Source organism: Anguilla rostrata, chromosome 2 (genome assembly GCF_018555375.3).
Source record: "Anguilla rostrata isolate EN2019 chromosome 2, ASM1855537v3, whole genome shotgun sequence".
Lineage (NCBI taxonomy): Eukaryota > Metazoa > Chordata > Actinopteri > Anguilliformes > Anguillidae > Anguilla > Anguilla rostrata.
In genome coordinates, this window is record NC_057934.1 from 57,167,589 (window position 1) to 57,180,552 (window position 12,964).

General features: G+C 40.3%; 1 protein-coding gene across 1 annotated transcript; it reads left to right on the forward strand.

Annotated features, from left to right (window-relative positions):
- Positions 1 to 6,334: 6,334 nt before the first annotated feature.
- Positions 6,335 to 8,851, forward strand: LOC135248564 (microfibril-associated glycoprotein 4-like). The gene is made up of 6 exons (XM_064323350.1): positions 6,335 to 6,422; positions 6,667 to 6,759; positions 6,990 to 7,199; positions 7,405 to 7,501; positions 7,805 to 7,972; positions 8,171 to 8,851. Exons 2-6 carry the CDS (start codon positions 6,754 to 6,756, stop codon positions 8,428 to 8,430), a joined length of 741 nt encoding a protein of 246 aa, XP_064179420.1. The 5' UTR covers positions 6,335 to 6,422; positions 6,667 to 6,753; the 3' UTR covers positions 8,431 to 8,851.
- The last annotated feature ends 4,113 nt before the right edge of the window (positions 8,852 to 12,964 follow it).

Here is a 12,964-nt window from a genome sequence, read left to right on the forward strand (position 1 = left end):
TCCACACAGCCAAGTTTCTGTGAAGCACAAAACGGAAGATGAAGAAAAGTCTGGGGTCTTCTCCACCAGTAGCTGAAGTTCGTCCGGTTTATTGCACAGTGATCGCATGTTAGAGAGAAAAATTCCTGGTAACGGAGTGCGTAGACCGCATCTGCGGAGACGCACGAGCGCACCGGCACGTTTCCCTCTCCTCCGGCGTTTCACTGCCTGAACAAGGGTGAGCGCACCTTTGACCAAAATTACCAGTAATTCCACAGATGGGATGAGAAAGTTGGGAAATAAATCCACAGAAGTTGTTTCCCTGATATTCATGAGCTCTTCTCTGGTGAAAGAGTTACGGATACTATCACAGAACACTGAATTTACAAACAAAACAAGGCAAAACAATGCGCACCAACACACCGAGGCAGCCATCCGCGGCGCCATCTTAGCATCCCGCTTCACTTGAATTTATATTTATATACATTTTATATATATGTGTGTGATGATGATGATGATGATGATGATGATTATTATTATTATTATTATTATTAGTAGTAGTAGTAGTAGTATAATCATCACTATCATCATCACAATAAGAATATGTCAGCTGGCTTCATTCCAAGAAAGGCACCATATAAAAGGAACACCCAACACATCACTGACTCCTTCAGAAGCTGCAAAGGTTGGTGAGCTGGAATGTTCATTTGTTTCTTTATTCATTAATATATATTCATGCTGTAGCAATGCCCTGAGCCTTGCCCAGTGCAAGTGCATCCAAATACATATGTGACAGGTGCTGGTGTTTTGGTCCTCAAGTAGGGCAAGGTCATTTTTCAGTTTTTTACAGATTATGAAAGTGCAGTGCATTATAAGCTTTCAAATGATGTGTCATACATTGAAATCTGAAAATAGTTGAAGAAGATATGCTTATTTGAATGTTGGTACTCCTAAAATCAAGTAGCAGAGAAAATCCCCTTGAAAGATCTTGAAATTTTCACACTTCTCACAGGGAGATAATGGGTGGGAACAATAGCTAATTAACTCCACCCCAACCAATAGAGTACCTGTCAATCCTTGCCCATTTAGGGGTTACCCTATTTAAAGCTTTATAACTCCAGATGTGAACACCACAGAGACTAGAAACATGTCTTAAATTAAGCAATACATTTGTACCATTTATAATACTAGCTTAGATTACTTTATATTCATAATTTTGTAAGAAATAAAGTGCCACAAATGCAATGGTCAAGGCAAAAAATCTAAAATGAATTTGCTCCTTTTTTAGTTCGCAATGAAATACTGGGAGATTGCGGGTTAAAGTATACATGTCCTGGATCAAAAACTTCTTGACCACAAGTTCATAAAATCTAAGGGTGGATATGTTGAACTACTAAAGGTCTATGAAGCAAAAACTAAGCAGTGTACCCAGCATCTCCAAATCTACCCAAAATGTCTAAATTATTAACACTGGTCTAAAATAGCTAAGGGTCCAGAAACAAATCCAAAATCTCTCCAAAAAGGAATATAATTACATTACATTACATTACATTACAGGCATTTGGCAGACGCTCTTATCCAGAGCGACGTACAACAAAGTGTATAACCATAACCAGGAACAAGTATGACGAAACCCCTAGAGAGAAGTACCGGTCCAAGTACAGGGAACAACCGCATAGTTCAACTTGGACCCTGATGGTTAAACTGATTAACACTAACAACGAGAACGGCAACAACGCAATCTATGGAAAAATAAAAATAAATAAAAATACAAGTAGTCGTTAAGACAGGCGCATCAACTAAGTAACCTATGAAACAGCTGCCTAGTTATAACCCTAAGTTTAGTCATTTACAGGGGGGAAGGGAGGGATGGAGAGAGGTGCAGCCTGAAGAGGTGGGTCTTCAGTCGTCGTTTGAAATTGTTCACAGTCTCAGCTGTTCTGACCTCCACAGGGAGGTCATTCCACCATCGTGGGGCCAGAACAGACAGGAGACGTGTTCTGGAAGTGCAGGTGCGAAGAGGGGGAGGTGCTAGGCGTCCTGAGGTAGCAGAACGGAGGGATCTGGCTGGCATGTAGGGTTTGAATATCAATATATAATGCTTTTTGTCCATTGTAAAGCATATGAGCCCCTTATGAAGGTTTAAGATGAAACATAGATATAATTTAAACATAATGCATAAATATAGTCACACAATGCTGCACAGTACCTAAATGTGTAATAATTAACAATAATTAAATTGTATTTATTTCTATACTCTGTACACTCCTATGTTTTCTTGTATGGGAATGGGACGATATGAAAACTATTTTCAGCCGTCCACCACGTTTTGGCAATGTTTCAACACTCTCCTCATCACTGTTGTATGCGTCACAAAAACGATTACACTACTAACTAAGGCTTACATTACAGTGTGAAATATCCACATTACATAATACCACTAACCTATTTAAAGACACTCAATTTCTAAAACAACGCATATAACCGAAATATTTTTAGCAGTAATACTTACATAGCAATGATGAAATCTTATCTATGTTCAGTAGATGGAAACAGAGACAGTAAATCAATGACAGTTCTATCCGCTTCTGTTTTGCTCCAGAAAACGATGTCAGATAGGTCTATCAGCAAACATATGGCTTAGCTATGCCCAGAAGTCCTCAATAATAATGGTATTTTCCAAGGAATTACGAAAAATCGTTGACAACGTACTTTGTTGGAGCATAGCGTGGTCAACATATTTAGATACAGGTTTAATGGGAAATTAAAACTGGCCCATAATAAATGTTTAGTAAATGTTTCATTTTAATTCTGACAAAAGCAAATTCAAACAAATTTATCTTATGAGAGTTGCACAAAGTTCATTTTTTAAAAAAGAGACAGCCCATCTCTGCAAGTCCCAAAAAATGACATCTTGCAAGAAAGCTCTGATAGTATATCCGTATCCTTGTCTTCCATTGCAGTCAGACTAATAAATTTGGCAGTATGCCCTGCACAATGCGCACAGCTCTTAGAGAGAATGAATAGATTTGATTGGCTATTAATGAATCCAGCAGCACCACACCCACTGATAGTATATTCAGTGTAATCCAGTCCATTTTCCAGGTGCAGAGCGCACTTTGATCTGTACAGTCCTCACCTTGGGTCACGAGAATACCAACATTCACTAGTATCGCCCTATGCATCCACATGCCCTGCTTGACGGCACTCATGTGCCGTGCAACATTGATACTGAAAAATAGAGCCCCAAATGTTTAATTAAAAACTATTAATCCCTTTGCACAAGCACCCCAGTGGCCAGGATGCCAATGTTCTTAGATTGCTCACCTCAGTTATTCAGTGCTCCTGCAGTGGAAACAACAAGCTCTGTTCTAGCTTCATTAGTTGATGATACAAGACAACTATGCGAAATACAGAGTTTCTAAGTGCCACCATTGTCTTGTAGGTAGTCCATTTAACAAGCACCCCCTCCCCCGAGTCTCATCCGCAACTACACTCCTCAAGCATGACATACTGGACAATATTGTCTATCTGGCAGTTCATAAAAACATTTTTTCACCACCAGAAATTTGCAGTCCATCATTGCAACAAGATAAAGCCAACAATACCCAAAGGTATGCCAATACAGTCGTGAAAAAAGATGTGCACTAAATAAACAAGAGGCATTATTGTGTAATTATACCACGTCAGTGTCTGTGACTAAATATGGAATAAATATACAATCTAACCATTGCTTTCACATGTGCATATGTCCCTTTAAAGATTTAGTGGTTATTTATTGTCTTGAACTGTGTAAATGTGCATTTGTTCTCAAATACAAAGTGGGGGTAGGCATTTACATCAGCCACTCACAAAACCCCACTAGTTGTTTATGTCCACATATCTCTTTTACATTCATTCTGGTTTGAGGGATACAATTTTTATCCAATAGTGTGCAGTATGAGTTTGCAGTGGTGTATTGCATGTCAAATTCCTATAGTTATAACCCTGCGCAACTGCTTGTATTGTTGCTTCAATACAATATTGTGCAGTCAACTCTAACATTACGCCGTAATATACAAGCACTTGTTGAGGCGTAATTGTTTTTTACCTTTGGTTTTGGGAAAATTTTGCAAATTTTGCAAACTAATCAGTATGGTTAAAGCAAACTCTAGCCATGCTGACATCAAAGAATCATAATGGGCAAATTTATGTGCTTTATAATGAACAAAAATCATTGTATTCTGTTTTGGAAAGGTCTTGGATAGGTTCTTAGAGCCCTATATAACATAGGCCCCTATACTGATGAAAGATTAGTAATTCCCACTTCAGAATGATGCAAAAGTGAGTTTCATGAGTCAAAACAGTTGATTTGTAGTGTAATATATGGTTGGTTGATGTCATGATTTACAGCAATGCACAATTTAGACATTTTGGATAAACGTAGAGACACTAAGAGACACCAGGGTACACTGCTTACTTTTTGCTTCATAGATCTTTAGTAGTTCCTCATATCGTCAGATTTAACACCTCTTCATTAAGGCATTTAAATGAGTAAATAGAGATAAAAGTGAGAATTAACCTTTAAAAAATAAAGTCTGATTACATTCTTGTTCAGTGATAGGAAGCACACACAAAGCAAATTCCACAAACCAGAAGGAGTCAAGACAAATACAGGCAAGTACAAAGATGAAATTGATTACAAACAATAAGACAAACGTGCACAGCACGCTAACACACATAGCTTGACTTGACAGTTTAGGCAGTAGACATTACATTACATTACATTCATTTGGCAGACGCTTTTATCCAAAGCGACGTACAAAAGTGCATTTTCATGATCGTAGACAATTGCTGAACACGGGTTCAGTAAGGTACAATTACTTATTTTGTACTGCTATTTCTAACCGAGAACAATGAACACTATCCTGGTCTAACATCTGCAAAGCCAACTAGGCAGAAGAATAAGCTACAGTATTAGGACAAATGCAATTTACCAAGAAGTGCAGGGATGGGGCAACATGTAACAAGTGACAAGAAAAAGGGTATATTTAAACATTTTTTAAAAAAATATTTATACAGCGTGGTGGTGGTTAGTCTAGGTATAGTCTGAAGAGATGAGTCTTCAGGCCACGGCGGAAGATGGATAGTGAGGGGGAGGTTCGGAGAGGGACGGGGAGTTTGTTCCACCACTGGGGAGCTAGGGTGGAGAAGCTCTGTGATCCCTTTGGGCGGGTGGGAGGGGTTACAAGACGCCCTGCTGCCGCAGAGCGGAGTGGTCGAGCAGGCACATAGAAGTGAGTCATGTCCTGCAAGTAGATGGGGGCTGTCCTTTTGGCGGCAGTGTAGGCAAGGGTCAGGGCTTTGAATCGGATCCTGGCAGCGACCGGTAGCCAGTGAAGTGATCGCAGCAGAGGAGTAACGTGGGAGAATTTGGGGAGGGGCCAGGGCTATGCTACTCCTTACCTAAAACAAAACACAGTACTACAGTATCTCTCCCTGCTGAGGCAAAGCATAAGGAGTTAGTCTTCTGGCAAACACCTTCCCTACTCTGACCAAACTATCTGAAATGCTGTTGAAAAACAACAAAGAAAATATACTGCCTGACCACCTGTATCCTACAATAGAAAAATACACAAATGCAAAACTTAAACGGAAAGCAAAACATGGTAGCTGAAAATTCTAAAATCACTAGCAGGGAAGCAAATATGAGTTTTCAAACTGCAGAGTCTTCAAGCTTTCATCCACTTGGAACATCAGGTGGACAGGTGCACATCAAACAGACAATCAAGTCGCCAATCAGCTCCACATGCAGGACCCAGACAGGTGTGCAGAGGCTCCGCAAAGCAAGGGAACGTAGCATCCCGCTTCACTTGAATTTACTGACTGATGTTTTTATAAGTCAGATTATATCTTATTACATTGTACTGCAGTTTATTTATGTGTGTGTGATGAGTAGTAGTAGTAGTAGTAGTAAAAGTAGTAACACCAAGAACGATAGGCAAGAATGCTTAAATCTGAAGGCCTGAGGTACATAAATATCTCATCAAAAACACGTTTTCAACATACAAAAATGCCAAGTTACTCAAAAGTATTGTATGTATTTCGCTGCCCAGCCTTTCTGTTGCTTGAATAATAGTATGTTTCTTAGTATAAGTGTGTGTTCGTAAATGTGAATGTAACATGCTGCGAGGGAAATGTCCACATGGGGATAAAGAAGTTCTCTATGTATGTATGTACAATATGTATGTATTGCTGCATTTTATTTATGTGTGTGTGATGAGTAGTAGTAGTAGTAGTAGTAAAAGTAGTAACACCAAGAACGATAGGCAAGAATGCTTAAATCTGAAGGCCTGAGGTACATAATGATGTCAACTGGCTTCATTCCAATCATTCCAAAAAGGCCCCTTATAAAAGAGGACAGGAACACCCAGCACACCACTAACACTTCAGAGGCTGCAAAGGTTGGTCAGCTGGAATGTTTATTTGTTCATTAATTCATTAATAAAATAATGATCTATATCTATCTCTCTCTCTCTCTCTAATGATTTTTAATGTGCACCTGTTAAAATAACTGCTTTATGCACTTTGTAAATCACTCCTCATATAACCTTTGTTTAAATGACGAAAGACAAAATGTAAATGTTGATTGGATCAAAGGAATCTGAGCAAGGGGACAACTTTATTTTATTAATTTATTTTTTTAAGATCACCTCAGCACAACCTGGTTTTGTGAGATTCAGCTGTGTGACATCCAACCTGAACACCTGAACACAACCTTATTTGGAGTCCAGCATGATGGTAAGTGTCTCCCTCACATGCTGAACTAATTCTGTAATAATGCCCTGAGCCTGAAATGCAGCGCAAGTGCATCCAAATACACATGGATAATGTGTAAATCTTGAATATATAATGAAACATGATGTGGTAAATTACAAGTCTTCTCTCCTGTGTTCCAGTACAGTCTCAGTGTCGCTCTCCCATGTGTTCCAGCACTGTTACAGTGTCTCTCTCTCTCTCCTGTTGAACAGGTCTCAGTGTTCCTGCTTCTGCTACTTTCTGTGGGATCCTTCTCTCTTCCTGCAGCCCAGGCACAACTTCCTGAGGACTGTCATGATGTCTACAAAAATGGCTCCACACACAGTGGGGTGTACACTATCTATCCTCCAGAGTACAACAAAGCTGTCCAGGTGTACTGTGACATGGACTGTGAGGACAAGGAGGACAAAGGAGGATGGACTGTGAGTAAAATCAGCTGTCAGATAAACTCATCTGCTCAGAGTATCTGTCTTCCACAGCTCTGAGGCCTGTGTGGAACCCATGTGCATATGATGATCATACTGGTGATGATGATGATGATGATGATGATGATCATGATGGTGGTGGCGGTGATTATTGATGCTGATATTAGTGAGACTGACTGGTGAATTTATTTGCGTCTTTCAGGTGTTTCAGAGGAGATTGGATGGCTCTTTGAACTTCTACAGACCCTGGGATCAGTACAAGAGTGGCTTTGGGGATATTTCTGGAGAACACTGGCTGGGTAAGGTATTTACACTCCCATAATGCATTGATAAATTCTGGAGACTACTGGTTTAGATATTCTATAAACTGACCTAATATTCAGCTCAACGACTTTCACACAGAGCTGTTCATGCTATTGCCATCATTACCACTGAAGTCCATTCTAGAACTTTCACATTGCCACTGAAGCATGTTCTTAAACTTTCAGTATTGTTATCACAGAAGCCTGTTCCAGAACTCTCTCAGTGTTGTTTCAAATACCAGCCATAAATCCCACTCTTTTAATGTTGGTTCTGAGACCTTTACTGATGTACATCCGCAGGTCTGGATAACATCTTTGCTATTAGTTGGCAAAAGAAGTACAGGTTGAGGGTGGACATGGAAGATTTTGAGGGAGGAAATGTCCATGCTGAGTACAGCTCCTTCTCTCTGGATCCGGAGTCTGATGGATACAGGCTGAATATTGACAACTACATTGATGAAGGTGTAGGTGAGCAATGTAGCTGCTGGTGTGTGTGTGTGCGTGTGTGTACGTGGGTGTGTGTGTGGGTGGTCGCGCAATTGAGGGGAGGACTGCAGAACAGAGTGGTCTGGCTGGTGTGTAGAGTCTGATGTTGCCATAGGAATGTAAGCACAACCTAAGGTCCACTTTGTCATTATGTGATCATGCTCTTGCTCTGTTTCTCAGGTGACTACCTCAGGTATTCCAATCGGATGCAGTTTTCCACTTTTGACCACGGAAGTTATTCTTATACTGCTGAAAATTATCATGGAGGGTTCTGGTACACCTACCGTGTTTATGCAAACCCCAATGGCTTGTACAAATGGGGCCGCCACTCAGATTATCGTAGAGGTATCCTGTGGGACGGCTGGAAGGGGACCTATTACTCTTTGAAAGCCATCTCCATGAAGATCAGACCTTTGTCTCTAGAACATGTAAAGAACTAGGAAGGGGAACTACAAATTAAATCCACTTCCTGTTTGTGCCACACCCTCTCTATGTTCATGGCACAACCATTCTCTGTTCTTCTTCAGATTGAACAGATTATTAGACCTTTTTTGTTATAATTACCTCAAAATTACTTCTTACTTATTGATGCTTTAATCACTTTTTGTTTTGTCTCAGTATTTTAAAATTAAATAATTAATTTTTTTTCATTGGTTTGATTGAGAAACAATAGGTCTCACTCATATAGTATGGTGCATTGGAATGCTTACTCGGGTTAACTTTGGATATAAAATGAAAAAATATCATGATTTAATGACTTACTTTCTCTCCTATTCTAATATTAAACTCACCAAAGGCCACTCTGCTTTCATGTGTGTGTTTGTAATCACCTGCTTCCAAATAAACACTGTCCTGTTGTCATTTCCTGGATTCATTGTGTCATTATTGCTGTGTTAAATATTTGTCTTTTTGGCCAAAACAAACAGCTTAAGAAAACTGTGTGACAAGTCAATGCAACCTGGAGGGAACTGGCGATGACTGGAGTGCTTTTTCCCTTGGGGAAGACAAAAAACAGTGCACGTTGTGTCATTAAAACAAAAGAGGTTTTTAGGGTGATAGTTTATGAGAGAGATTATCATAGATTGTGACATTGGCATGAAGTCCTTCTGAGTTTGTGAACATCTTAGCTGTGGGGTGCAATTGAAATAAAAAAAGTACTGGTAGTTGATTCAGTTGTAGTTAAATAGGCCTCAGTAGTACACCTGGCAGGGACAGGAGAGGAAAGAAACTGAGGTCAGACATCTTAGGGTTTAATAACCAATAAAACCAATAATAAGTCCAGCTAACTGTCAAATAATAATGCAAGAAATCTGGTGTGCACCAATCAGCACAAACACTTCCTCTTGCATTCCCATTATATTCCATTACTTCTCTTATCAAGCGGAATGAGAGGACATGGACATAAATCAGGGGAAAGAGCAACATCAACCCAAGAGGTGGGAGGTACAATTTCAAACATCCCAAATGTGAACATTTAGGATTAACCGTAAACCAAAACCCACAAAATAGAAACACCCAACATATGACCACACATCCAGCCAATCTCTCGATTGATCATTCTTGTTCTTTATAACATGGAGACCTGTTTCTGACATAGTATGGCATTATGAAGCTAAATCATCCCTCAATAAATGTCAAGGGCTGTAATTTCCTGCTGGCGCATGGCATGTTGCAAGCCGTTCCACTGGCAAAATGGTATTTTTTCATCATAGATTTTGACGAACCTGAGCCATTTGGTCATTTCCTGGCTCGCCCTGTGCCGAAGTGGTAGGAGAGTTTTGCTGCTGGGGGTGTGTCAGCCAAGATCCAGATGTGGCCTGTAATTTTGTTGCAGCTCATTGCAATCTTCTGGTGCATCTAGTGTACGATTTGTACCCTCGCCGCCTGCTTGCTCAGACCAGGTTTATGGTATGAAACACAGCACAGTGTAGGGCATGTGTCCAATTTCGGGGCTTTCCCGTGCAATCTGAGCATGGTCACAGTATGTTTTGGAAGTCAATCAATGGTTTTCTTGGATTACATGCTGTCCAATTTGACTTTGATATGAATCCTTGAAGCAGGAAAATGCATACTTTGCATTTATTGTTAATTGTTTATCTTTTTTCTTAAACTGCACTGTTGTCCCTTGGGTACTATATTTCATTCTTTTTCTTGCACCGGTCTGTAACAAGAAGAATGAAAATATACATAACTTGAATAATATTTTAATTCTAATTGGCTGTAGTTAATCTGATAGCTATAGTACTGGTTCAAATTATAGACAAACTGCATTTGTAAACAGAGTTTGACAATTAATGTAGAACTTTACACAATCCCTCTTTTTGGCATAATAAATGTAATATGTAGTAAACATAATTAGAAAAATTTTCATTTGTGTTAAATAAGTAATAATGTAAGGAAGTATTTTTTCTCAAAGGGAGTAGGCTCTGTATGTCATGGTTTTGGGTGTTATCACCATTTCTTTTCCATCCTGCATCATTCTTTCAGTTTTTATGGCTATCTGTTTTTTCATGTGCCTTTCCTTCAGTTATTACGGCCTTTTAGTTTCCTTGATTGATGTCCTTGCTTGAATTATGCCGTTGATTGATTGATTGTTTTCTTGATGGAATTTTACGCGTGCAAATCTGTTTACGATTTGCACCTGTCTATTTAAACCGCAAGCAAACCGATAAGCTTTGCTTTAGTGTCAACTTCTTTTACATTTACATTTATTTGGCAGACGCTTTTATCCAAAGTGACGTACAAAAAGTGCATTTCATGGTCATAGACAACTACTAAACACAGGTTCAGTAAGATACCATACTTATTTTGTACAGCTATTTCTAGCCAAGAACACAGTTTAGTTCACACAGTGAACACTATTCAGACCTAACCTCGGCAAAGCCAACTAGGCAGAAGAATAAGCTACAGTATTAGGACAAATACAAATTACTAAAAAGTGCTGTGATGGGGCAACACGTAACAAGTGTCATGAAAAGGGGGGGGGGGATTAGAGTGAAATATACAGCGTGGTAGTGGTTAGTCTAGGTATAGTCTGAAGAGATGAGTCTTCAGGCCACGGCAAAAGATGGGTAGTGAGGGGGAGGTTCGGAGCGGGACGGGGAGTTCGTTCCACCATTGGGGAGCTAGAGTGGAGAAGCTCTGTGATCCTTTTGGTCGGGTGGGAGGGGTTACAAGGCGCCCTGCTGCTGCAGAGCGAAGTGGTCGAGCAGGGACATAGGATCGAATCATGTCCTGCAAGTAGATGGGGGCTGTCCTGTTGGCTGGAGTGTAGGCAAGGGTCAGGGCTTTGAACCGGATCCTGGCAGCAACCGGTAGCCAGTGGAGTTATCGCAGCAGAGGAGTGACGTGGGTAGTCGGGCAGCGGCATTCTGAATCATCTGTAGTGGCTGTATGGCACAAGCTGGCAGGCTTGCAAGGAGAGAGTTGCAGTAATCAAGGCGAGAGGTCACCGTAGCCTGGACGAGCAGCTGGGTGGAGTGCGTCGTCAGGTATGGTCGAATCCTTCTGATGTTGTACAGAAGGAATCTGCAGGATTGCCTTGATGTGCTCCTTGAGGTCCAGTTGGTCATCCAGGACCACCCCCAAGCTCTTGGCAGAGTGAGAGGCAGTCACTGTGGTGCCATCAACCGTGATTGAGAGCTCACGTAGTAAGGAGGTCTTGCATGGGAAGAAGAGCAGCTCAGTTTTGTTGAGGTTGAGCTTCAGATGGTGGCTGGCCATCCAGGTGGAGATGTCAGCCAGGCAGGAAGAGATCTTATCCTCGACCTGTGTGGCCGAGGGGGGGAAAGAAAAGAAGAGTTGCGTGTCAACTTGTCTGTTTTGGTAGGAGGTTTAGTTACTTGTTCAGTACTAGATCAGTTCCTCTTCTGCGTCCTTTGTCTTACGCGAAGAGTTACTGCGGAACTGAATTTTGTGGTTATTGGATTGTGGGCTACTAAGTTAGCATCACTATCTTAACTCATTTCTACTACTTTCTCGTGATTCTTTTGACAGTCCTCTGTGTGAGGGCTGTTTTCTTAAAGTTCTCACGTTCACCATTCTTTTCAGACTGTGTTTTGTTTTAGAAGACTCAGCACACCTTAAGCCTTAGTTCTTCACCCTGTACCCGGGTCACTAAAGCGTTTTCTTTGGGATAAACTCCCATAGGAGTATTGGTTTTCTTTTTGTTTATTTTTTTTCCCTATCCTTTTGTCTCTAACGAGATTTAGTGGTTATTCCGCCCCAGGTGGTTAACTTAAAGTTCCCTGCTCAGTCGCGTGTGAAGGAGAGGGGAAGTAGGGAGACCAAACGCTTGCCAGGTCATGTTGTCATGTCAATAAAAACCTGTGAAATTTCACTATAAAGGGCATACCCTTGCCTGCTACAATACGACTCATTAAGTTTGAGGTGATCACAAATGGATCAGGTGCAATTTAAAGAAACGTTAACGTATTCCGATGTTACAACTGCAAAGTATGTGTGGGACTGTTATAATAGAGGTGCTGTGCAATTGTAACAACAAAAGTAACTGCATAAATTGTTAATACTGTATCTGCTATATTTACCAGACAAAGCTCCCTTGGTTCAAAAGAGAAAAATGCGCATGGATTTTGATCCCAGCAAACAATTAGGAAGGTTGTGTTTTTTTAGTTTTTTTATTTATTTCCAAAAACAGTACGTATCGTAGTCAAATCAGTAGAGAAGAGTAGAGACCTTTTTCAGCAAATCTTGATTTCTTGTTGGCTTTACATAATTAATTGCCCAGTTACCAATCATGTGTGAGGTGGAAACCAGGTTTTGCCTCTTCTATATACCCTTCTAATATCTTCTATTTATATTCTATATTTATATGTTCGACCAATGCTGCATGAGGACAGACTTGCTGTTTTCTTGCTTAGAAATGTCTATGAGTAAGCAATACAAGTCGGACCTATGTTGATTTGGAACCACTGGTTTATCGAAATGAGTGCATTTGAAACCACAACTCATCTA

Coding starts and splice junctions, on each gene's coding strand:
- LOC135248564 (XM_064323350.1), top strand. Junction 7,200..7,404: donor AGGACAAAGGAGGATGGACT/GTGAGTAAAATC, acceptor TGCGTCTTTCAG/GTGTTTCAGAGGAGATTGGA. Junction 7,502..7,804: donor TTCTGGAGAACACTGGCTGG/GTAAGGTATTTA, acceptor GTACATCCGCAG/GTCTGGATAACATCTTTGCT.